The 27227-nt window shown below is 43.0% G+C and overlaps 2 protein-coding genes across 2 annotated transcripts in view; both read left to right on the top strand.

Moving 5' to 3' along the window:
• The window catches only part of LOC111955217 (metaxin-1), a 31380-nt gene extending 16776 nt beyond the window's left edge, over nt 1-14604 (top strand). The window contains exons 4-8 of the mRNA XM_023975366.2: nt 5961-6053; nt 12332-12514; nt 13213-13289; nt 13400-13557; nt 13926-14604. Coding sequence (XP_023831134.1) covers nt 5961-6053; nt 12332-12514; nt 13213-13289; nt 13400-13557; nt 13926-14149 — 735 coding nt within the window. The 3' untranslated portion in view covers nt 14150-14604. The remainder of the gene's footprint in view (nt 1-5960; nt 6054-12331; nt 12515-13212; nt 13290-13399; nt 13558-13925) is intronic.
• A 1940-nt stretch (nt 14605-16544) lies between these two features.
• Nucleotides 16545-27227, top strand: part of LOC111954821 (thrombospondin-3a-like) — a 30633-nt gene continuing 19950 nt past the window's right edge. The window contains exons 1-4 of the mRNA XM_023974732.2: nt 16545-16839; nt 20375-20581; nt 21626-21879; nt 26161-26263. Of these exons, the coding sequence (XP_023830500.1) occupies nt 16755-16839; nt 20375-20581; nt 21626-21879; nt 26161-26263 (649 nt within the window). The 5' untranslated portion in view covers nt 16545-16754. The remainder of the gene's footprint in view (nt 16840-20374; nt 20582-21625; nt 21880-26160; nt 26264-27227) is intronic.

Genomic DNA, 27227 nt, shown 5'->3' with positions numbered 1-27227 from the left:
TAAGACGAGGGCTGTGTGTCTATTTGTCAATAACAGTTGGTTCGCAAAGTCTTGAGGTATTGCTTGCCTGAGGTATAAGCTATAACCTTATAAGGTATAAGGTATAACCTTATAAGCTGTAGACCATACTATCTACTATCTATTATTCGTGTCTATTTACCAACACAAACCGATGCTGGCACTAAGACCACACTCAACCAACTCTATTTAAGGCCATAAGCAAACAAGAAAATGCTCATCCAGAAGTGGCGCTCCTAGTGGCCAGGGACATAAATTCGTTTTACCTCATTTCTACCAGCATGTCACATGTGCAACCAGAGGGAAAAAGCTCTAGACCACCTTTACTCCACACACAGAGATGCATACAAAGCTCTCCCCCACCCTCCATTTGGCAACTCTGACCACAATTATATCCTCCTGATTCCTGCTTACAAGCAAAAATTAAAGCAGGAAGTAGCAGTGACTCACTCAATACAGAAGTGGTCAGGTGATGCGAATGCTACGCTACAAAACTGTTTTTCTAGCACAGACTGGAATATGTTCCGGGATTCATCCAATGGCATTGAGGAGTATACCACCTAAGTCATCGGCTTTATCAATAAGTGCATCAACGACGTCGTCCCCACAGTGACCGTACGTACATATCCCAACCAGAAGCCATGGATTACAGGTAACATCCACATTGATCTAAAGGCTAGAGCTGCCGCTTTCAAGGAGGTGGACACTAATCCGGACACTTATAAGAAATTCTGCTATGCCCTCAGATGAACCATCAAACAAGCAAAGCGTCAATACAGTATTAAGATTGAATCCTACTACACCAGCTCTGACGCTCGTCGGATGTGGCAGGGGTGAAAACTATTACAGACCACAAAGGGAAACCCAGACGTGAGCTGCCCAGTGACGCGAGCCTACCAAACGAGCAAGCAACACTGACGCATGCACAAGAGCACCAGCTGTTCTGGACGACTGTGTGACAACGCTCTCGGTAGCCGATGTGAGCAAGACCTTTTAAACGGGTCAACATTCACAAAGCCGCGGAGCCAGACAGATTACCAGGACGTGTACTCAAAGCACGCCCAGACCAACTGGCAAGTGTCTTCACTTACATTTTAAACATCTCCCTGACCGAGTCTGTAATACCTACATGTTTCGAGCAGACCACCATAGTCCCTGTGCCCAAGGAAGCAAAGGTAACCCGCCTAAATGATTTCCGCCCCGTAGCACTCACGTCGGTCCCCATGTAGTGCTTTGAAAGGCTGGTCATGGCTCACATCAACAGCATCCTCCCGGATTCCCTAGACCCACTCCAAATCGCATACCGCCCCAACAGATCCACAGATGACACAATCTCAATCGCATTCCACACTGCCTTTTCCCACCTGGACAAAAGGAACAACTATGTGAGAATGCTGTTCATTGACTACAGCTCAGCTTTCAACACCATAGTGCCCACAAAGCTCATCACTAAGCTAAGGACCCTGGGACTAAACACCTCCCTCTGCAACTGGATCCTGGACTTCCTGACGGGCCGCCCACAGGTGGTAAGGGTAGGCAACAACACATATGCCACGCTGATCCTCAACAATGGGAACCCTCAGGGGTGTGTAGTCCCCTCCTGTACTCCCTGTTCACCCACGATTGTGTGGCCAAACACGACTCCAACACCATCAGTAAGTTTGCTGACGACACAACAGTGGTAGGCCTGATCACCAACAACGATGAGACAACAACCTCGCCCTCAATGTGAGCAAGACAAAGGAGATGATCGTGGACTACAGTAAAAGGCGGTCCGAACAGGCCCCCATTAACATCGACGGGGCTGTAGTGGAGCAGGTTGAGAGCTTCAAGTTCCTTGGTGTCCACATCACCAACAAACTATCATGGTCCAAACACACCAAGACAGTCGTGAAGAGGGCACAACAACACCTTTTCCCCTTCAGGAGACTGAAAATATTTGGCATGGGTCCCCAGATCCTCAAAAAGTTCTACATCTGCACCATCGAGAGCATCCTGACCAGTTGCATCACCGCCTGGTATGGCAACTGCTCGGCATCTGACCGTAAGGCGCTACAGAGGGTAGTGCGTACGGCCCAGTACATCTCTGGGGCCAAGCTTCCTGCCATCCAGGACCTATATACTACTAGGAGGTGTCAGAGGAAAGCCCCCAAAAATGTCAGAGACTTCAGTCACCCAAGTCATAGACTGTTTTCTCTGCTACCGCACGGCAAGCGGTACCGGAGCGCCATGTCTAGAACCAAAAGGCTCCTTAATTAACAGCTTCGACCCCCATGCCATAAGACTGCTGAACAGTTAATCAAATGGCCACCAGACTATTTACATTGTGCCAAGAGGTGTTGCTTTATTTGTTTTTTGAAACCAGGTTTGCTGTTCACTTGCACTGTATGAGAAGGTAGGGAGTTCCATGCTATCATGGCTCTGTATAATACTGTATGTTTCCTTGAATTTTGCCAGTGCTGTGTGTAAATTGACTATGTAAACAACATCTCTTATAAAAACAAGTGATGTAGTTAGTATTTCCTCAACTCTTAGCTAAGAAAGACTAGCATGCATATTATTGATATTTGCTCTCTGATTACAATGAAGAGCAAAACTTGCCATTCTGTTCTAGACCAGCTGCAGCCTTCTTTGCAGCACTTCTGACTGGAAAATAATCAAGATAAGATACAACTAGAGCCTACAGGACTTGCTTTGTGGAGTGTGGTGTCAAAAAGTTGAGCATCTCTTTATCATGGACAGACCTCTCCCCATCTTTACAACCATTGAATCAATATGTTTTTACCATGACAGTTTACAATCTATGGTTACTTTAGTCTCCTCAACTTGCTCAACAGCCACACCATTCATTACCAGATTCAGCTGAGGTATATAACTGTTTTGTACTACTTGTGGTCAATTTGTGGTCTACAAAATATTTGTAATTAAGTTCCGGCCTCCTGACCATCCGCTCAATAAAAAATTGGCCGGCGGTTTAATCTAGTTGAAGATCCCTTTTCTACAGTATTAGAAAAAATGTGATCAATACATGTGGATGATATAGTTCCTGTAGTGTTTGTAAACACCCTGGTAGGTTGATTAATAACCTGAACCAGATTACAGGCACTGGTTACAGTGAGAAGCTTCCGCTTGATGAAAACCAATCAATATTCAGGTCCCCAAGAAAGTAGACCTGTTTACGTCACATACAATATCAAGCATTTCACACACATTATATAGATACTGATTGTTAGCACTTGGTGACCTACAGTATAGCAACTCCCTGAAATAATAGGGTTTTGATGAGGCAGGTGAACCTACAACCACAACACTTCAATGACACTTGACATTAGATTTTCTCTAAGCATTACAGGGATATGGCTCTCAATTTTTTACTGGTAATATATATATGTATGTATGTATGCATGTACACACACCTACTCATTCAAGGGTTTTCTATATTTTTACTATTTTCTACGTTGTAGAATGATTGTAAAGACATCAAAACTATGAAATAACATATGGAATCGAGTAGTAACCAAAAAAGTGTTAAAAATATCAAAATGTATTTTATATTTGAGATTCTTCAAAGTAGCCACCCTTTGCCTTGACAGCTTTGCACACTGTTGGCATTCTCTCAACCAGCTTCACCTGGAATGTTTTTCCAACAGTCTTGGAGTTCCCACATATACTGAGCACTTGTTGGCTGCTTTTCCTTCATTCTGCGATCCAACTCATCCCAAACCATCTCAATTGGGTTGAGGTCGGGGGATTGTGGAGGCTAGATCATCTGATTTAGCACTCCATCACTCTCCTTCTTGGTCAAATAGCCCTTACACAGCCTGGAGGTGTGTTGGGTCATTGTCCTGTTGAAAAACAAATGAATTATAGTCCCCCTATGCGCAAACCAGATGGGATGGCGTATCACTGTAGAATGCTGTGGTAGCCATGCTGGTTAAGTGTGCCTTGAACTCTAAATAAATCACAGACCGTGTCACCAGAAAAGCACCATCACACCACCACCTACGTGCTTCACAGTGGGAACCTCACATGCAGAGATCATCCGTTCACCTACTCTGCGTCTCACAAAGACACAATGGTTGGAACCAAAAATCTCAAATTTGGACTCATTAGACCAAAGGACAGATTTCCACCAGTCTAATGTCCATTGCTCGTGTTTCTTGGCCCAAGCAAGTCTCTTCTTCTTATTGGTGTCCTTTTAGTAGTGGTTTCTTTGCAGCAATTCAACCATGAGGGCCTGATTCACGCAGTCTCCTCTGAACAGTTGATGTTGAGATGTGTCTGCACCTCACAGAGTTCCAGTAACAATCTAAGGTGCAGTTAATTGCCGATTTCTGAGGATGGTAACTCTAAGGAACTTATCCTCTGCAGCAAAGGTAACTCTGGGTCTTCCTTTCCTGTGGCGGTCCTCATGAGCCAGTTTCATCATAGTGCTTGATGTTTTTTTCCGACTGCACTTGAAGAAACGGTCAAAGTTCTTGAATTGTTCCGGATTGACTGACCCTCCTGTCTAAAAGTAATGACGAACTGTCATTTCTCTTTGCTTATTTGAGCTGTTCTTGCTATAATATGGACTTGGTATTTTACCAAATATGGCTATCTTCTGTATACCACCCCTACCTTGTCACAACACAACTGATTGGCTCAAACGCATTAAGAAGGAAAGAAATTCCACAAATTGAAATGCATTCCAGGTGACTACCTCATGAAGCTAGTTGAGAGAATGCCAAGAGTGTGCAAAGCTGTCATCAAGGCAAAGGGTGGCTACTTTGAAGAATCTCAAATATAAAATATATTTTGATTTGTTTTAACACTTTTTGTTTTTGGTTACTACATGATTCCTTATGTGTTGTATATCTTCAGTATTATTCTACAATGTAGAAAATAGTAAAAAATAAAGAAAAACCATTGAATGAGTGTCCAAACTTTTGACTTGTGTGTGTGTGTAAATATAAGGATATATATATATATATATGCCAAAAATATAAATGCAACAATTAAGATTTTACTCAGTTACAGTTCATATAAGGAAATCAGTCAATTGAAATATATTAATTAGGCCCAAATCTACAGATTTCACATGACTGGGCAGGGGTGCAGCCATGGTTGGGCCTGAGAGGGCATAGGCCCACCCACTGCGGAGCCAGGCCCAGCCAATCAGAATTAGTTTTTCCCCCACAAAAGGGATTTATTACAGACAGAAATACTCCTCAGTTTCATCAGCTGTCCGGGTGGCTGATCTCAGACAATCGGTCAGGTGAAGAAGACGGATGTGGAGGTCCTCGGCTGGCGTGGTTACATGTGGTCTGCGGTTTTTAGTCCGGTTGGACGTAATGCCAAAATCTCAAAAATTATGTTGGAGGTGGCTTATGGTAGAGAATTGAACATTCAAATCTCTGGCAACCGCTCTGGTGGATTTTCCTGCAGTCAGCATTCCAATTGAACATTCCCTCAACTTGAGACATCTGTGGCATTGTGTTGTGTGACTTGTGTGACAAAGCTGCACATTTTAGAGTGGCCTTTTATTGTCTCTAGCACAAGGTGCACCTGTGTAATGATCATGCTTTTTAATCAGCTTCTTGATATGCCACACCTGTCAGGTGGATGGATTATCTTGGCAAAGGAGAAATGCTCACTAACAGGGATGTAAACAAATGTGCACAAAATTAGATAAATAAGCATTTTGTGCGTATGGAACATTTCAGGGTTCTTTCTTTTCAGCTCATGAAACATGAGACCAACACTTTACATGTTGCGTTTATGTTTTAGTTCAGTATAGATTCCTCTCTGTGCTTTGTAAAGGCCTTTTCACTGGAACTTTTGCTATGACTGCCTTTTTTCCTGGTGAATTCTATTGACTATTTTGTAACGGCATCCATACTCTCATCTAGGACCTGATATCCCATATCTAAACTAAGTGACTGACTGTCCTTGTCTTTCAGAAATACAACGCTGACTATGACCTCTCAGCCAAGGAAGGGGCGGACACTCTGGCCTTTGTGTCACTACTGGAGGAGAAACTGCTGCCCGCATTGGTGAGATAACGTCTGCATGTGGAGAGGGCGAGGGAAGGCCGGAGGAAAGAGATGACAGTTTGTTTTTCTCTCTTCACATACGTAGAACATAGAAAGGGAAAGTGAGATGAGAAGAGGTGTAAAGGGTGGATATGGTTTAGCAGATCAGGGTAAAACAGGGGCATGGGGTCAACACACACACACACACTCACAAATAACCATATCCACATCTTAACATTCCCATTATTGACTTTCTATGGTGGTTGATGATGATCCAAACAATATCAAAGGTCTCGGCTCTTTCAGTCTGTGCCAGGGGGAGGAGTTGGAGTTACCCCTGTGGATTCAGGAATGCTTGCAAGTCATTGAAAAGGGGAAATAAATTCTGTCTGACACCATACCCAAACCGGGCGCGTGTGTTCGTCCACCCGCCATCGTGCGCAAATTGATTTCCCCCCCCCCCCACACCAAACGCGATCAGCTTGCAGTTGCTAGCTAATTTGTCCTATTTACCTAGCTTGCTGTTGCTAGCTAATTTGACCTGGGATATAAACGTTGAGTTGTTATTTTACCTGAAATGCATAAGGTCCTCTACTCCGACAATTAATCCACACATAAAACAGTCAACCAAATCGTTTCTAGTCATCGCTCCTCCTTCCAGGCTTTTTCTTCTTTGGACTTTATATGGCGATTGGCATCTAACTTTCATAGTATTACCACGACGACGACCGACCTCAATTCATCTTTCAATCACCCATGTGGGTATAACCAATGAGGAGATGGCACGTGGGTATCTGCGTCTATAATCCAGTGAGGAGATGGGAGAGGCAGAACTTGCACCACGCTCAGCGTCACAAATAGAACTGATTTCTATTTTAGCGCCTGGCAACGCAGACGCTTGTTGGCGTGCGCGAGCAGTGTGGGTGCAATGATTTGAATAACATGTATGTGTACATTTATTTTGCGACGCGAGCGGTGTGGTCAGCATGCACCTAATCAATATCACCTTTTTTAAATGCTTTTGCCTGGCATGACCTTCAAGTTGACCTTCATGACCTTCATGCCAGGTTTTGTCTTGGTAATGCAATTGCTCTCTTAATATTACAAGAAAAGTAAGTTATTGTGAAATATGCTTTAGAACTATGAAATAATAGATTTCTACTCAGCTTAATGTTGAAGGGAAAGTAGGCATTCATCGTCAAAGCTTTTGAAGCTTAATTGAGCATTGATTAGCAGCGATAGTACCCAGCTCTATGGTAATGTACCAATTTTCATTCTAGCATACCACTTAGTGTGCAGCAATGTATTGGGCATGTATTCTTAGTAGTAGGCTAATATGGACATTGGAACATGGCTCAGGGACAGTGATTGAGCAAGACAGGCTTGCCTGTGTTTACTGTTTGGGCCCTGTGGAGAATCCTCATAAGTTTACTGTGCCCAACCTGGGCTGCATTTCCTGTATAAAAGTGTCTGGCTTCCTGTGTAAAAAAAGGTGATCATGAAACAGTCGACAGACGTTGTCTCTGAGGGGAAGGAGATGCGTCTGGAAACAAGCGGAAGAGTCTCAAGTACGTTTGACCATACCTGGGGTGACCCCTTGCATCTGCACTGAGCCCCTGGGAATAGAGCAGCAGTGTGGCCTTACTATTAGGAAAATGGCACCCCAAGATGGTCAGGTTAAATGCCGTTGTGCCCCTGGTTAAATCGCATGAATTATGTCATCAAATTCAAAATTGGAGTCCTAGCCATTGATACTATTTTCAACAATAGGATCAACTGTTTCCCATATTGGAAAGTCAGGGTGGTCCTGTTCTATTAATTCTGTCTGGTATTGGGAGTTGACCGTTTGATAACCTATGGTGTTGACAGGGTAGGAACTACTGTGGAACACGCACGTTTCTCCACCTTGAAAAGATCACAGGTGTGTTTTGAAAAAAGGTGCATTTGATCTTCATTGTTGTGTGTTGGATCTATAACGTTCCTTTGATCATTTGTTGTAGTTGCTCTAGCAGTACATAATGGTCGCAATCTATGGTACCTGCCTCTTCTGTTCTCCTCCATCCATTTACAGTGCCTTCAGAAAGTTTTCATACCCCCTTGACTTATTCCACATTTTGTTGTTACAGCCTGAATTCAAAATTGATTAAATACATTTTTCTCTACACACAGTACCCCATAATGACAATGAAAACATGTTTTTAGAAACGTTTGCAAATTTATTGAAATTGAAATCCACTACATGACCAAAAGTATGTGGACACCTGCTTATCGAACATCCTCATTTGAAAATCATGGGCATTAATATGGAGTTGGTGCCCCTTTTTGCTGCCATAACAGCCTCCACTCTTCTGGGAAGGCTTTCCACTAGAGGTTGGAACATTGCTGCGGGGACTTGCTTCCATTGAGCCACAAGCATTAGTGAGGTTGGGCAATTAGGCCTGGCACGCAGTTGGCGTTCCAATTAATCCCAAAGATGTTTGACAAACCATTTCTGTATGGACATGGCTTTGTGCACAAGGCCTTCCCTAAACTGTTGCCACAAATCACAGAATTGTCTAGAATGTCATTGTATGCTGTAGCTTTAAGATTTCCCTTCACTGGCACAAACCATGAAAAACAACCTCAGACCATTATTCCTCCTCCACCAAACTTTTGTTGGCACTATGCATTCGGGCAGGTAGTGTTCTCCTGGCATCCGTTAAACCCATATTCGACTGTCAGACTGCCAGATGCTGAAGCGTTATTCATCACTCCAGAGAACGCGTTTCCACTGCTCCAGAGTCCAATGGCGAAGAGCTTTACACCACTCCAGCCGACGCTTGGCGTTGCACATGGTGATCTTAGGCTTGTGTGTGGCTGTTCGGCCATGGAAACCCATTTCATAAAGCTTCCAACCAACAGTTATTGTACTGATGATGCTTCCAGAGGCAGTTTCGAACTCGGTAGTGAGTGTTTCAACCAAGGACAGACAAGTTTTACTCGCTCATTCTGTGAGCTTGTGTGGCCTACCATTTCGTGGCTGAGGTGTTGTTGCTCCTAGATGTTTCCAATTCACAATAACAGCACTTATAGTTGACCGGGGAGCTCTAGCAGGGAATAAATTTGACCAACTGACTTGTTGGAAAAGTGGCATCCTATGACAGTGCCATGTTGAAAGTCACTGAGATCTTTATTAAGGCCATTTTACTGCCTGTGTTTGTCTATGGAGATTGCATGGCAGTGTGCTCAATTTGATAGACCTGTCAGCAACAGGTGTGGCTGAAATAACCAAATCCATTACTTTAAAGGGGTGTCCACATACTTTTGTATATATAGTGCATCTCCTTTTACATACAGTGGGGCAAAAAAGTATTTAGTCAGCCACCAATTGTGCAAGTTCTCCCACTTAAAAAGATGAGAGAGGCCTGTAATTTTCATCATAGGTACACTTCAACTATGACAGACAAAATGAGGGGAAAAAATCCAGAAAATCACATTGTAGGATTTGTAATTAATTTATTTGCAAATAATTTGCAAATTATGGTGGAAAATAAGTATTTGGTCAATAACACAAGTTTATCTCAATACTTTGTTATATACCCTTTGTTGGCAATGACAGAGGTCAAACGTTTTCTGTAAGTCTTCACAAGGTTTTCACACACTGTTGCTGGTATTTTGGCCCATTCCTCCATGCAGATTTCCTCTAGAGCAGTGATGTTTTGGGGCTGTTGCTGGGCAACACGGACTTTCAACTCCCTCCAAAGATTTTCTATGGGGTTGAGATCTGGAGACTGGCTAGGCCACTCCAGGACCTTGAAATGCTTCTTATGAAGCCACTCCTTCGTTGCCCGGGCGGTGTGTTTGGGATCATTGTCATGCTGAAAGACCCAGCCACGTTTCATCTTCAATGCCCTTGCTGATGGAAGGAGGTTTTCACTCAAAATCTCACGATACATGGCCCCATTCATTCTTTCCTTTACACGGATCAGTCGTCCTGGTCCCTTTGCAGAAAAACAGCCCCAAAGCATGATGTTTCCACCCCCATGCTTCACAGTAGGTATGGTGTTCTTTGGATGCAACTCAGCATTCTTTGTCCTCCAAACACGACGAGTTGAGTTTTTACCAAAAAGTTCTATTTTGGTTTCATCTGACCATATGACATTCTCCCAATCTTCTTCTGGATCATCCAAATGCTCTCTAGCAAACTTCAGACGGGCCTGGACATGTACTGGCTTAAGCAGGGGGACACGTCTGGCACTGCAGGATTTGAGTCCCTGGCGGCGTAGTGTGTTACTGATGGTAGGCTTTGTTACTTTGGTCCCAGCTCTCTGCAGGTCATTCACTAGGTCCCCCCGTGTGGTTCTCGGATTTTTGCTCACCGTTCTTGTGATCATTTTGACCCCACGGGGTGAGATCTTGCGTGGAGCCCCAGATCGAGGGAGATTATCAGTGGTCTTGTATGTCTTCCATTTCCTAATAATTGCTCCCACAGTTGATTTCTTCAAACCAAGCTGCTTACCTATTGCAGATTCAGTCTTCCCAGCCTGGTGCAGGTCTACAATTTTGTTTCTGGTGTCCTTTGACAGCTCTTTGGTCTTGTCTAGTGGAGTTTGGAGTGTGACTGTTTGAGGTTGTGGACAGGTGTCTTTTATACTGATAACAAGTTCAAACAGGTGCCATTAATACAGGTAACGAGTGGAGGACAGAGGAGCCTCTTAAAGAAGAAGTTACAGGTCTGTGAGAGCCAGAAATCTTGCTTGTTTGTAGGTGACCAAATACTTATTTTCCACCATAAGTTGCAAATTAATTAATTAAAAATCCTACAATGTGATTTTCTGGATTTATTTTCTCATTTTGTCTGTCATAGTTGAAGTGTACCTATGATGAAAATTACAGGTCTCTCTCATCTTTTTAAGTGGGAGAACTTACACAATTGGTGGCTGACTAAATACTTTTTTGCCCCACTGTAAATATTCACACTCCTGAGTCAATACATGTTTCACCTTTGGCAGTGATTTAAAGCTGTAAGTCTTTCTGGGTAAGTCTCTAAGAGCTTTGCACACCTGAATTGTACAACATTTGCCCATTTTTATTATATTCTAAATTCTTTAAGTTCTATCAAATTGGTTGTTGATCATTGTTAGACAACCATTTTCAAGTCTTGCAATAGATTCAAGCAGATTTAAGTCAAAACTGTAACTCGACCACTTGGGAACATTCACTGTCTTCTTGGTAAGCAACTCCAGTGTAGTTTTGGCCTTGTGTTTTAGGTTATTGTACTGCTGAAAGGTGAATTCATCTCCGAGTGTCTGGTGGAAGCAGACTTAACCAGGTTCTACTCAAGGATTTAGCCTGTGCTTAGCTCCATTCTATTTCTTTTTTTATCCTGAAAAACTCCCCGGTCCTTAACGATTACAAGCATAACCATAACATGATCCAGCCACCACTATGCTTGAAAATATGGAAAGTGGTAATCAGCAATGTGTTTTTATTGGATTTGCCCCAAACATAACACTTTGTATTCAGGACAAAAAGTGAAATCCTTTGCCACATTTTTTTGCACTATTACTTTAGTGCCTTGTTGAAAACAAGATGCATGTTTTGAGAGATTTGTTTTCTATACAGGCTTCCTCCTTTTCACTCAATCAATTAGGTTAGTATTGTGGAGTAAGTACAATGTTGTTGTTCCATCCTATCACAGCCATTAAACTGTGGTAGGAAGAACGCCTATATCTTCGTAGAGACTGGGTGTATTGATACACCATCCAAACTATCATAAATAACTTCACCATGCTCAAAGGGATATTCAATGTTTGCTTTTTTTATTTGTACCCATCTACCAATAGGTGTCCTTCTTTGTGAGGCATTGGAAAACCTTCCTGGTCTTTGTGGTTGAATCTGTGTTTGAAATTCACTGCTCAACTGAGTGATGATAATTGTATGTGTGGGTTACAGAGATGAGGTAGTCATTCACAAATCATGTTAAACACTATTATTGCACATAGTGAGTCCATGCAACTTATTATGTGACTTGTTAAGCACATTTTTACTCCTGAACTTATTTAGGCTTGCCATAAGAAAGGGGTTGAATACTTATTGACTCAAGACGTTTCAGCTTTTCATTGTTAATTAATTTGTTAAAATGTTTGTTTTTTAAAATTGATTTCGCTTTGACATTATGGGTTATTGTGTGTAGGCCAGTAACAAAAAAATGCAATTTTAAATTCAGGCAAAAAAAGTCCAGGGGTATGAATACTTTCTGAAGGCACTGTATGTGTCTGTCCCTGCCTTTCTCTGTCTCTCTCCATCTCCCTCCTCAGATCTACACACAATGGGTGGACTCAAAAAACTATGTGGACGTGACACGGCGCTGGTACGCCGAGAACATCCCCTTCCCACTCAACTTCCTGCTGCCCAACCGCATTCACAACCAGCAACTGGAAAGGCTGAGGCTGGTGAGGGGAGACCCCACACTGGAGCCTGGGGAGCAGCTGGAGAAGGAGGTGAGGAGGAACGGTTGAGGGTGAGAGACATTATGAAAGAAGATAAGAGCGTGTGAATTGACACAATGGGATTCTGCAAATGGGCAGGTAGCAGGTGGAGGGATGAGATAGAGGGTGATGCAGAAGAGAGGAACAAAGAGTTTATTCAGACGGTGAGAATGAAGAGATGGAGGGGAGTGATGAAAGAGGTTCTTGAGAAGGAGGTGAAAAACGAGTATCACCGCAGGGCATAAATTAGGGGTTATAAGGTCAAGTCTATGGAAGGACTATTATCATAAAAAATGGAGGCTAGCTATTACTAGAGAGAGGACCTTGAATTGGCTCTTTGGTACACTGACATGGAGAGGGTAGTTCATAGCAATCCCAAGAAGCCAAAACAGTCTGTGTTTTCACAACACATGGTAATTGGGTCAGGCGGTTTATCTCTATGGTAAAGGGGGTATTGGTTTTTTATGCTATACTTTATTTACTCTAACTCTGGATGGGCAACTCCGGTCCTTGGCAGAGTTGCCCATCCCTGGTTTAACTGTGCACACAACAATGTTCTGGCTTTGTTGAAGCAAGGTTTGTAAATAAGCCCCATGTGCACTTGCTCACTGACTACCTTTTTCATGAATGCAGATACAGCTGTTCAGGCTGTGAATGCCTCTGTGTGTCCATGCTGATGCTTGTCTGGGGGCTTTGCATCTTCTCCACAGCTCTACCATGATGCGCTAGAGTGCATGACCCTGCTCTCTCAACGGCTGGGCTCACACAAGTTCTTCTTCGGGGATTCGTAAGTGGCTGCTGTGTGCAAACTGCAAACAAATTGCGTGTATAACACGTTTGCCACACTGTCTTTCATATGAGTGTGTGTATACTGCCATTTGTGGATTGTCTCCACAGCCCATCCTCTTTGGATGCCTATGTGTTTGGTCACCTAGCCCCCCTGCTGAAGGTGAAGCTGCCCAATGGGAAACTCCAGCAACACCTCAACTCCCTGGACAACCTGCGGCACTACTGCACCAACATCCTCATCCTCTATTTCCCCTCAGAGGGCGGAGGTAAGTTCCCCGGAGTATTATTTCTCAACTCCGGTCCTCGAGCAGTACCCCAAACCATACACACATTTGTTGTAGCACAGGACAAACGCACCTGATTCAAATAGTCAAGTGGATGATTGGTTGACTGGTTGATTCAGGTGTGCTTGTCCGTGGCTACAACAAAGAAGTTGTACTGTTTGGGATACTCGAGAACCAGAGTTTAAAAATGCTGATCTTGAGTGCCTAGTCTAGCAGTCTGATACTCAATTCCAAAACACTGAAAGCTCTAACTGTATTGAGAATCTATTGCTAAAATGTTAGATCCACTGTGTGCAGAGACATGCTTTCTGCTCTTTGACTCTCATCCTGTTTTTTCTTCTCTGTTTTAGAGCCACCCATTCGCAAGGTGTCAGTCCATTCGGACAGTAGTGACTTTGACAGCGAGCCCCATAAACGACGCAAGCAAATCCTGTCGGTCCTGTTCGCCATGGGCTCGATGCTGGGCTACGCCATTTTGATGGGGATCGTCAGCATCCAGCACATCCGACCGCAGGCAGCGCTAGTGGGACACGGCCACATCGAAGAGGGAGGCGAGGAAGAGGAAGAGGAATGAGCAGTACTGTCTCGGTGTAGGACCAGGTAGAAGGAGGTGTTGTGAGGGGAAAATGGACGCTCTCTGACTTATTCTGTGCATATTGACGGAGAATAGAGGGACAGGAATTACGTTCCTCAAAAATCTCAATCTCCCACAATGCACGATAATCCTCTGTCAGTTCAAACCACTTCTAGGCATCCACAAACATGCCTAGTTATGCAGTCTCTGTTTTTGGTGCTTGATTTTTGTTTTCTCGACATCCCAGGAAGGCATACCTTTTCTTGTCTCAGAATCTTCAAGAACGCTTTAATTTAATTCAAGAATGGTATGCCTTTCCTTTTTTCAGGTTTCTTTCTTTCAGGTAGAGGTTATGAGGGTTGAGACACTTTCTGAAATGTTTTGTCAGGTTTCACTTACACAAACAGAATTTTGACTTGATTTCAGGTCATTAAAAGTAAAAATGCTGAACCATCTGTCACAAGGTGTTTGTTGTATGTTTGCCAGTTTCTCCAAGCTTCAAATATGTTACCATACCCCTAAAATCACAATGGAAAACATAGACAGAATTATACAGTACAGCAGATATATTAACTGGAAGTTGTTATTTAAATTGCTTGATCTTTCCAAGAAGGGGAAGGAGACACACTTTAGGTTTACACAGAGAAGGTTTCTGTCACAACGGGAAAAAACACATTTATACACTGAACAAAAATATAAACACAACATGATACAATTTCAAAGATTTTACTGAGTTACAGTTCATATAAAGAAATCAGTAAATTGAAATAATTTGATTAGCGCCTAATCTTTGATTTCAAATGCCTGGGAAGGGGCACAGCCATGGGTGGGCCTGGGAGGGCATAGCCCAGCCAATCAGAATTTTGTTTTTCCCCACAAAAGGGCTTCATTAGACAGCTGATGAAACTGGGGGTTTGGAAAACCGAAGAATTTCTGCACAAACTGTCAGAAACCATCTCAGGGAAGCTCATCTGCGTGCTCGTCGTTCTCACCAGGGTCTTGACCTGACTGCAGTTCAGTGTCGAAACCGACTTCAGCAGGCAAATGCTCACCTTTGATAGCCTATGGAGAAGTAGGCTCTTCACAAATGAATCCCGGTTTCAACTGTACTGGGCAGATAGTATGACGTTGTGTGGGCGAGCGGTTTGCTGATGTCAACGTCGTGTACCAGGTACCCCATGGTGGCAGTGGGGTTAAAATATGGGCAGGCTAAGCTATGGACAACGAACACAATTGCATTTTCTCAATGGCAATTTGAATGCACAGAAATACAGTGATGAGATCCTTAGGCCCATTTTTTTAGGTATCTGTGACCAACAGATATATATATATATGTATTATATCTGTATTCCCAGTCATGTGAAATCTATAGATTTAGGTCCTAGTGAATTCATTTAAATTGACTGATTTCCTCATATGAACTGTAACTGTAAAATCTTTGAAATTGTTGCATGCTGTGTTTTATATTTTTGTTAGAAATGCTTTGTGGAGACAATATATACCTATCTGAATGTTATGTTATGTTACACCCTCCTGAACACGCCCTGGTTCTTACGCTGAGGTTGAACTGAAGCATATAAACAGTGAAATACATACATAAATACATACTCAATAATATGCTGAAAAATGGCTCCAACTGACAATGTTTGTGTGTTCTATGAGCTACACTTCAGGCAACTACTACAAGGAGGGAGATATTATTTTCACCATATGTTTTGTCTCCGCATTAATCTTTTGACCTGTGTGTTGTCATTGTGTACAATGTAGGCCAAAACATTGCCAATGAGACATAACATATGGATGAAATCACACTAATTGTTCTTTAGTTTAAACAGTCTCAATAATCAATCTACAACCACATTTCAGAAAAGAAAGAAAACTATAACTTGAAGGCAAAAGCCCAGAGCCATGACATAATCTCAGCAGTGGTACTTGAACCAAAAAACAAGTTTTCATAAATACATAAGATAATTCTCAAAGCTTCTGGCAGGTCATTCCAAATGTTGTCAAATTTGTCTGTTTGGACCTGGTCTAGTAGGATTGTCAATTAGATCCTGTGGGATGCTTTTTAATAAAATGGTGCTATTATTAAATGAATATCCCTTATTTACCAGCTCTCAATTAAGGAAATCGTATGTATGCACACAAATGAAACGGAATCATTGCACCAAAATTAAACATTAATTGTGTGATTGCAATTCATGTACAGTAAGAAGTGATATTTGTTTTTCATTTATTTTGAATAATTTTCAGTTTATCGGTATGCAAGCTGGAGACAGGGAGCGCACAGAGGCAATTGCCATGTTCACTGTCTGTAGTATCTCGCAGACCAGCTCATGTTTCTCATTTGGGAGATGAGGAAAGTGTTCGGCGCAGCACACCCCCAAGCTGCGCGGATCACGAGCGAGACCCGCTGACCTGCGTGGAGAGCGCGACTGTGCGAGCCTTAAAACTCCTTGACAACTCCACCCGCGCTGGTCAGCGTGCCTGTCGAGGAGTGTTCTTCACACACTCCCACTCACGTTTCGTTACTTCGGTGTAGTCACAGTTGAAAAGTTATACATTATATTATTTAGGTAACGTTTATTAACCTTGTGCCTTGAGGATGGATATGGTGAGGTTTGTGCTAAGTTTGCTGCTTGCGAGCGCGGCGGTTCTCTTGGGCTTGACCAGGGCTTCAGAAATGCAAGGTAATGAAAACTATAACGCATGATTTGACAAAATAGTATTCTGATGTTAGTAAAACTTGTAAACTTGCATTGTAAGTGAAGCCACTGCATCGTTCACTGGCTGTATGCCACAACTTATATGTAAAATAGTAAAAAGGTTAATGATTATTATGGTAATTCCTATCAAATTCACTTTCGCGGTGTTGAAGCATTCTGATTAGGCTATGTTCAATTTAACCACTATAGACTCGAGTGTATTAAAAATAGACCAAATAGACACTTATGTGGCAAACGCGAAATGTGCGCTCTTGTGGAATGCTTGCCATCGCCCACCACCTCTTCAACATTTGAGGTCATGCAAATTGAAGGCCTTTTTTTGTTGTTGTTGCGTGTTGTGCGGAAAACTTCCCCCCTGCCAGAATCCCCCCTTCTAATTTCCTTATATTTGTGGCTGCGTATTACATAATCTCTATCATTACATTGCAATGCCATCAGAATAATAAATTACATATTAAGCATACATTTACTTTATAAAGAGCTCCTAAACTTGAAACGGTAAACATCTCTAGCCTACTCTTTTCCTTCTTAATTCTGCATACAATGGCTGCAGTCTCTATACAATAGAGATGACCAGATGTCCTGCTAAATGCAGTTTAAGATAGTAATAAGATTCAACCAGTGAAACAATGAACACTCACTGATGGGTCCGCCTCCCAGATTAAGGTGTTTGCTGAACCATATGGTGCAATGGGGCCAAACAGATGATGGGCATCAATAGGTTTTCACAGGAACATGCCTACAATGATGGTGCAGCGGTCGAATGGCTGTCAGCTCAAGGCATGTCAACTACAACTTAGGGAGAGCGAGAAAGAGAGATTCTAATTGCACCTGTCCATTACACAGATTACTAATGGTTACTGGCCCATACAACAGTCCCTTTAAAGAGAAGGATCACCTCACAAATTCTTTGCTGCTCTGACTTTTCATTCACTAGGGCTGCTTTAAGTGGGACTGAACATTCAGAATGGTGCAGATAGAAATTATATAGACTGGACTCACTCGTCACCTATACAATTGGGAATCTGTTCTATACGGTGCATTTCTATCTGCTGTGGTCAGTGTTCTGGTCTACTGAACAAGCCCATCCCAAGTTTACAAGTGATTTAATAGAGTGTTCTGAAAGTTGGGGATAGAGGAAAGAAGAGGGTGTCCAGAAGGAGACCTTTCGGATTCGATCAAACAGTGGAGGCTGATAAAAAATTTAAAAAAACTTTGTTAAGGGCGATATCAAATGCAGAGAGCCTTGTTTTTGCAAGCCAGGACAGACTCACGGGACTTCCAATGATGTTGAGCTCTACCCCCTTCAATTCTTGCAGCTTTGACATTCAGCCATGTGTCAGAGGGAATATCTGAAGTGAGAGAGAATGGGAGAAGACTGAAGAGAGAATGAGTGTGAGATGGTAAGGACTTGGAGGAAGATCATCAAAGAAAATAAAAAGGAGACCAAGTAGAACTAACCAACAAGCAACGCAGCAGTTGAGATGGGGAGGAGACCAAGGTAGAACTAACCAACAAGCAACGCAGCAGTTGAGATGGGGATGGAGAGCCAAGTTAGAAACTAAACCAACAAGCAACGCAGCAGTTGAGATGGGGAGGAGACCAAGGTAGAACTAACCAACAAGCAACGCAGCAGTTGAGATGGGGTGGAGACCAAGGTAGAGAGTGAGAACAATTGATTGAAAGCAAAGGTGACCAACAAGAGGAGTTAGCATTGTGTGACAATGGAATAAGATGCCATGGAATGCCTGGGGTGCTGATGTGACCAAGTGGGTTCGAACCAATGATTTATATATACACTCTATGACTGACAGGGAGCGCTGTTTTCAAGCCTCCAACATGGCACTCCACCACCACTGTAAAAAATATTTTGGAAGCTATACAAATGCATTTATTAATGTCTACATTTATTTTTGCTATATTTATTATATTACATACATCTTAATGCATACTTTTAAATTATATGTGAGCTAAACATAAAATAAATCCTTAAAGTACAATTTTTTGCATTTTTTTATGTTACTGCCCCCACTACCACAAAAAAATACTGAAATACATGTAATTTTGTTCTTGAAACATTTAAATGAAATACTGTAGAATTCCATTCATTCCTATCGAGGACTGCTTCTTCTGAGGGGTGCCAAAACTGCCAATATTGCCAACCGGTTGCTTCAAATCCTCTCATTGGCCAATACATAGCATCAGCAATCCTGGGTTTATATACATTATTGTTTTGAACCCGGGTCTCCTGCACACCACAATACTGTATTAACCCGCTAAGCTAAAGCCTAGGCATTAGGTTCATTACTAACGGGTGATTTGGTAAACCATGAAGAGATGAGTACTGTAACTGGCTGAGTTGGCTAATCTTCTGGCGTGCAAGAGAACTGGGTTCGGATGCAGTTGGTCACACATTAGGTCCAGGTCTATATTCAACATAATTCAGACTGAACAAATCCTGGGCTTGTATTATAAGGGAGGAAGGTATACAGAGACGGGCGTCTGCAAGGGGAGAATTGGTGGTTAGAGGCACCCCTGATGTCTGGCTTTAGTCAGATTGCTGAATGGGCAGCCACTAGGGAGACACGAGAACGATTAGAGAGAGGCTGGTATATCTAATCTGAAACGTCTGTCATCTCTTTCGTCTCTCTCTTTCTCTCACTCACTCACCTGGATGAGAGGTCAAGGAAAACGCTCATAGGATAAATTAACTCTTAACTAGGCCTTGAACATACTTGTTACAACAGTTGAGAATGTTACACATGACATTTTTTGTCTGCGTTCTGTTGCTGCACACATTTGCAACTTATGATGGTTACAAGCATTTTAAGACTTTTCCTGTCATCTGCACTCCATGTTTTTCTCCCTACAGTATTTCCAACCTCTCAAAGTGTTTCCAATATCTTCATAGACAAATATAAGAAACCGTTTTTTTTAAGCGAAGGAACATACTGTATATTGCAGCCCCACGTCAGTCGCCATTGCCAACCATGGCCAATAACTTACCATTATAACACCACCGAAATTCACCATAAATGGAGAGACGTCTCATAAAGAAAAGATTCCAGCAGCACCAAGTTTAATGACACTGCCACCAACAGTGACAGCAAAGGCTGGTCTTTTCAGTGATAGTGTTTATTTTGTGGCAGAACAGAAAGAAGACGAGGCGTTGAGTTTGTGTCTGGCTTATAAATTCTCAATAAACCCTCCAAAGTGGCAGTAAACGCAAAAAGGATGAATCCCCCATTTGTCTATTCATTCATCTTTTCTCTTTCACTCTTACTCCATCCGATATCTCCTTTTTTGTGTCATCTATTTGGCATTCTTTCTTTTGTGTATGCCTATTTTCTCTATTGCAATATCCCTCTTTCTCTACCCTCTCCATCACTATCCATCCCTCCTCCCTTTCACACCCTACACACGTGCACACTATAAGGAGGCATTTCCAAAGTATTCAAACCGGACCCATGTAATTCACCACCACCCCTCCATCTTTCAGTGATTGACATGCTGGAGCTGCACGATGCCAGGCAGAGTGCGTCCGCGGTGGGAAAGATGTCGGGGGCTCTGGGCTTCGTGTCGGACCTTTACCTGGTGTCAACTCTTCGTCTGCCACCCAAACTGGGAGGAGTGCTGTTGGGAGTCTACAACAAAGGCGACAACAGGAAGTACCTGGAGGTGGCCCTCATGGGCAAGGTCAACAAAGGTAGGGGGTACTGTCAGTAGAGGGGATAGGGAGGGAAGTGTGGTAGATAGATATTTTGGTGTAGCCTAAATTGATTCTCTTCATGGCCTATAACTAAGACACAATCACCCAATCCCAATAGTGGGATTCCCCAATCGACCCCTAGCCCCTACACCCATACGTCTAAGATAGTTGCAAAACAATGAATGTTGTGTATGTTGTTTTTTCATATGGAGCTCTCGTTCTACAAACTGTTCTACAGTATGTAGGCTAGCTTCAATGATGCTCAGGGTTGCCTGATCTCTATGTTCTGGGTACATACAGTACATTTTAAGAGAAGGGATTAAGAGATGCTACAACGAGGAGCGGAACCGGAACGAGGATCTCCACCTCTCTTTGCTAAATTACAGGCAAGTTAATCTCGGTTACCTAGAAGTAAAATTCTCCCCTGAAAGTGTGGAATGTCCTGTTTTACTTTCTGGGGGAATGCCATTAACAATTGTGATTACCTTACGAAGCGAAGTCTTCTCCCTCGCATATGGAAACTCTTGGCTAAACCCCTCCCTTCCGCTAATTTCACTTGTGTTTATCTTGGGCAAAAAACGTTTTTTATTTTATTTGTATACATTTTTATCATAGAGACAATTCTGGCTGTGGAATCTAGTGGAAAGCGTTTATCATCCGTACACAGGCTTGAAAATCACCCCACCAGTTTAAGCACCGACTTCATCCAAACCTGATTCGTTCAAATAATCAATGTCTAAAACTCCAAACCAGGAACTACTAGATTATCGCCATTTCATCTTTTCACGAGAATCTGTCCAAGAGAGATTGTGGGCTATGGACCGAATGTCCCCTTCCCTTCTGTAATTTGAAAGATGCTAACACCTATGAAATTTTGATGTGTCCAAATAACCAGTGATGAAAAATCCAAACACAGGAACTACTGCTGCTCGTTATCCAACGCATCCCATTCCTTCCCGACAGATTCTATGGTACCAGTTATGTTTACGTAGATCTGTCCACAAGAGATGACCTGATCTTAGAATCCTCTCTGTTTCTCAGTTCTGGTGCGCTACGTACGCGAGGATGGTAAACTCCACACAGTGAACCTCCAGAACCCCGGCCTCTCCGATGGACGCACCCAGTCACTCATCCTCCGTGTGGGTGGGCTCCAACGAAACCACCTCCACATGGAACTCTATGTCAACTGCCGATTGGCTGACTCAGCACAGGTCCTGCCATCCATGGTCCAGCTCCCAGCCGAGGCAGAGTCTGTGGAGATACGCAACGGGCAGAAGGCCTATGCCAGGCTACAGGTGATGAAACACAACTTTAATAAGTTCCGAACAGACCTAGACTGAAGTTAAAGGTAGACATCATACACAGTGGGGCATCCTGCTTACAGAAATCAACAACAACATTTAAATCTGCCCTATGGCTTCCACAATTGAGTCTTCCCAATGTGGGCACGTGTGCCTCAAGGGAGTGCAAAAATTGGGAAGAACTAATAGTTTTTGTGAAGCAGAAGGTGGCAGGGCTGCAAAATTATGATATCATATTGCTTAGTCTACCTCTATTTATTCAGAGCACATTTTAGAGCATGTTCTCAGACTCAAAGTCTCTAATCATACTTCCTAACTCAATAATTTGTACTACACTACTTGTATGTAGTTGGCAGGAGTCTGACAGATACGCTTTTATAAGACCAAAGCAAATACAGGGACTATTCAAGGTCCCCATATAAATCACCTAATTAGGTAATTAGGCCATACAGTACATGAAACACAAACCCAGCCTGACCACAATGAATTCCTCATTTTAATAGTGTTGCTCATGTATGGTTGTTTTACATGCCTAATCTTCTATCCACAACTGACATCTATGCCACTTAAGCAAATTACCTAGATTTTGCATGGCTAATAAGATGTCGTAGATATTAGTTATCAAATAACATTTTATTTTATTAGTCACATGCGATGAAAACAACAGGTACAGTGAAACCTTACAGTGAAATTCTTACTTACGAGCCCCTAACCAACAATGCAGTTTAAAAAAAATACGGATAAGAATAAGAGATAAAAGTAACAAGTAATTAAAGAGCAGCAGTAAAATAACATTAGCGATATTATATACAGGGGGGTACCGATACAGAGTCAATGTGCGGGGGCACGGGTTAGCTGAGGTAGTATGTACATGTAGGTAGAGTTATTAAAGTGACTATGCATAGATGACAACAGAGAGTAGCAGTGGTGTAAAAAGGGGGGGGGGGGGGGCACTGCAAATAGTCTGGGTAGCCATTTGACAAGATGTTCAGGAGTCTTATGGCTTGGGGGTAGAAGCTGTTAGAATCCTCTTGGACCTAGACTTGGCACTCCGGTACTGCTTGCCGTGCGGTAGCAGAGAGAACAGTCTATGACTAGGGTGGCTGGAGTCTTAGAAAATTTTTAGGGCCTTCCTCTGACACCGCCTGGTATAGAGGTCCTGGATGGCAGGAAGCTTGACCCCAGTGATGTACTGGGCCGTTCACACTACCCTCTGTAGTGCCTTGTGGTCAGAGGCCGAGCAGTTGCCATACCAGGCAGTGATGCAACCAATCAGGATGGTGCAGCTGTAGAACCTTTTGATGATCTGAGGACCCATGCCAAATCTTTTCAGTCTCCTGAGGGGGAATAGGTTTTGTCGTGCCCTTTCACGACTGTCTTGGTGTGCTTGGACCATGTTAGTTTGTTGGCGATGTGGACACCAAGGAACTTGAAGCTCTCAACCTGCTCCACTGCAGCCCCATTGATGAGAATGGGGGCGTGCTCGGTCCTTCTTTTCCTGTAGTCCACAATCATCTCCTTTGTTTTGATCACGTTGAGAGAGAGGTTGTTGTCCTGGCACCACACGGCCAGGTCTCTGACCTCCTTCCTATAGGCTGTCTCGTCATTGTCCGTGATCAGGCCTACCACTGTTGTGTCATCGGCAAATTTAATGATGGTGTTGGAGTCGTGAGTGAACAGCGAGTACAGGAGGGGACTGAGCACGCATCTCTGAGGGGCCCCTGTGATGAGGATCAGTGTGGCGGATGTGTTGTTAKCTACCCTTACCACCTGGGGGCGGCCCGTCAGGAAGTCCAGGATCCAGTTGCAGAGGGAGGTGTTTAGTCCCAGGGTCCTTAGCTTATTGATGAGCTTTGAGGGCACTATAGTGTTGAACGCTGAGCAGTAGTCAATGAATAGCATTCTCACATAGGTGTTCCTTTTGTCCAGGTGAGAAAGAGCAGTGTGGAGTGCAATAGTGATTGCATAATCTGTGGATCCGTTGGGGCGGTATGCAAATTGGAGTGGGTCTAGGGTTTCTGGGATGATGGTGTTGTAGTGAGCCATGACCAGCCTTTCAAAGCCCTTCATGGCTCCAGACGTGAGTGCTACGGGTCGGTAGTCATTTAGACAGGGACTATAGTGGTCTGCTTAAAGCATGTTGGTATTACAGACTCGGACAAGGAGAGGTTGAAAATGTCAGCGAAGATACTTGCCAGTTGGTCAGTGCATGCTCGTAGTACCCGTCCTGGTAATCCGTCTGGCCCTGKGGCCTTGTGAATGTTGACCTGTTTAAAMGTCTTACTCACATCGGCTGCGGAGAGCYTGATCACACAGTCTTCCGGAACAGCTGGTGCTCTCATGCATGTTTCAGAGTTATTTGCCTCGAAGCGAGCATAGAAGTAGTTTAGCTCGTCTGGTAGGCTCGTTTCACTGGACAGCTCTCGGCTGTGCTTCCCTTTGTAGTCTGTAATGGTTTGCAAGCCATGCCACATCTGATGAACGTCAGAGCCGGTGTAGTATGACTCGATCTTAGTCCTGTATTGATGCTTTGCCTTTTTGATGGTTCATCGGAGGGAATAGCAGGATTTCTTGTAAGGTTCAGCTCGTTGAAAGTGGCAGCTCTAGGCTTTAGCTCAGTGCTGCCTGTAATCCATGGCTTCTGGTTGGGGTATGTACGTAAGTTGAGTGAACTGTCAAATGTCTACTATTTTATAAGTAACTTTTCATCAAAAAAATTTAATAACATGGACTAGAGCTGCACATCCTATCTATCAGCTACATTTCTATGGCTCATGCTGACGCTTATATGGAGAACTCTGTAGTTATCTGTAACCCTGTGGTGCTGTTTGCATGTGTGACTATCTGACTGATAMATGCCACACCCTGTCAGGATGGATGAAAGAGAGAGCAGGAAGGAGGAGGGGGGAAATTGTAGAAGGAAATATGTCAAATGAGAGGGCACACTGCAGCTATTGTTCCTAGTTTGTATCTCTTATCTTGAATGGACCGCTCAGGTGACATGCATGCAGATGTACACGGGTACTGACTAGGGTCATGTTCACTAGGCATAAAATAGAAGGAAACGGTCAGAAGGGGAGTGAAACTGGGAGGTACTATCAGAATTTGTCCAATAAGAAACATGTGTTTCGCTTTCCGTTGCACAACATTTWGATTATTTTTTGCTACGGTGTGCCCCAATGAACACAACCCAGAGCATGTGCCTCAATATGTCTAAGTAAGACTGGGGGTCAATGTTCTCTCTAATTTTTTTCGCACTGAGCAAATTTCAGGTCTACTGAGCGCAAACTTGTATGTTGTGAATATTCTGTGCAACTTCCTGCGTGCGTTTACTGTGAACACTGAGATTGTACCCACTTTAAGTTACAGTTTTAACAGTGATCATAATGTAGGCCTACCAGAGTGGCCTACCATTAAAAACAATATTATTTACATGGAAATAGCAGTTCTAGCATTCAGCCTACAGTAGCAGCCAATGTTTGGTATTCAATGTAGAATTACATTCCATGAGACTTTTTTTTAAACCATGCAGGGATTAACATTAACCTGTTTATCCACTTGTCCTTCAGACAAGGAAGTGCCAGAAAATGTTGTTGTGTTGTGTTTGATGCAAGAAACCACTTTACAAAATAAAATGCATTATTATTCCCATACCATTATTATTGTTACAAAGAATCAGACACAAATGTATGGTATCCTCTGCCTATTGGCTACTTATTAGCTTATTCAAGCCTGTCTCAAAACATAACACTGCCCCTTTAAGACATAAAAAAGCTCTTTACCTGACTCGTTTTTCAAAGATGCTMACCAGAAATGAGCCATAACTCAATAACTAGCAAAGAAGATGAATAKATSTGCACACGTGGCTACATGCAGCTKTCGCTTTGATCTCACWACAAGTTAATCTACTCGCAACCGCTCATGCTRGTCACGTTGCATTGAAAGTGGCAAATATTACATTGATTTTATGAAAKYTTTTGAGWAGAGGGAKATGTTGATTGTGTTAACTAACGGGGAAACATTTTTTTGTACTTCTCTGCACGGGCTGGTATTTCTTTAGCGCAGCAGTCCTGGGGGAGCTGCAATCCCAGAGGAGTTGTAGGGAACATTGCATGTTGTCAGTTGCATAACATAGCCCTAGGCCTAGACATTCATTTAAAAGTGACAGTTTACTCCGAATACAAATTAGCATGATTTGCCACTTACCATGCCCCTTTGTGTGTGTGAGAGAGTTCATTAATTTAACTGTACTGTGCTTGTGTGTGCGTGTTTCAGGGCTCAGTGGACTCTTTGCAACTGGCTTTGGGTGGCTCCATAGCCAAAGCAGGAATCCTTACCGACTGTCCGTTTCAGGGGGATACAAATTTTCAGAATTCAGGTAAAATCTTTGTATACAACCATAAACACATACAAACGATCCTCATACTAATTTATTACCCTGAGTATACAAAACATTAAGAAAAGCTGATCTTTCTATGACATAGACTGACCAGGTGAATCCAGGTGAATATTATGATCCCTTATTGATGTCACCTGTTTAAATCTACTTAAATCAGTGTAGATGAAGGGGAGGAGACAACTAGGGCTGTTATGGGGACCGTATGACCGCCACAATGGCAGTCAGGAGTCATGAAGGCAGTCAAATTCCACTTGTAATTAGGCTTCTCCAAGCTCTGATGCTGCTGATGGTCATTAGTAGCCTACCAAACGTGCTAACTGCCTGGTACTCAGCACTCAATTGTCCCTCTAATCACTCTGACATAAATGCAAATATACAGTACCAGTCAAAAGTTTGGACACACCTACTCAATCAAGGGTTTTCTTTATTTTACTATTTTCTACATTGTAGAATAATAGTGAAGACATCGAAACTATGAAATAACACATATGGAATCATGTAGTAACCAAAAAAGTGTTAAACAAATCAAAATATACTTTTGATTTTCGATTCTTCAAAGTAGCCACCCTTTGCCTTGATGACAGCATTGCACACTCTTGGCATTCTCTCAAACAGCTTCACCTGGAGTTTCCACATATGCTGAGCACTTGTTGGCTGCTTTGTCTCACCATTTTGTCACCGTTTTGTCTCACCATGGGTGATGGTCGGATTCGCGTTTATCATCGAAGGAATGAGCGGTACACCGAGGCCTGTACTCTGGAGCGGGATCGATTTGGAGGTGGAGGGTCCGTCATGGTCTGGGGCGGTGTGTCACAGCATCATCGGACTGAGCTTGTTGTCATTGCAGGAAATCTGAACGCTGTGCGTTACAGGGAAGACACCCTCCTCCCCATGTGGTACCCTTCCTGTAGGCTCATCCTAACATGACCCTCCAGCATGATAA

Source organism: Salvelinus sp. IW2-2015, linkage group LG30 (assembly GCF_002910315.2).
Source record: "Salvelinus sp. IW2-2015 linkage group LG30, ASM291031v2, whole genome shotgun sequence".
In the NCBI taxonomy this organism is placed as follows: Eukaryota; Metazoa; Chordata; class Actinopteri; order Salmoniformes; family Salmonidae; genus Salvelinus; species Salvelinus sp. IW2-2015.
The sequence above is the reverse complement of the archived record's forward strand: the minus strand, read 5'-3'. Positions and strand labels throughout refer to the sequence as shown.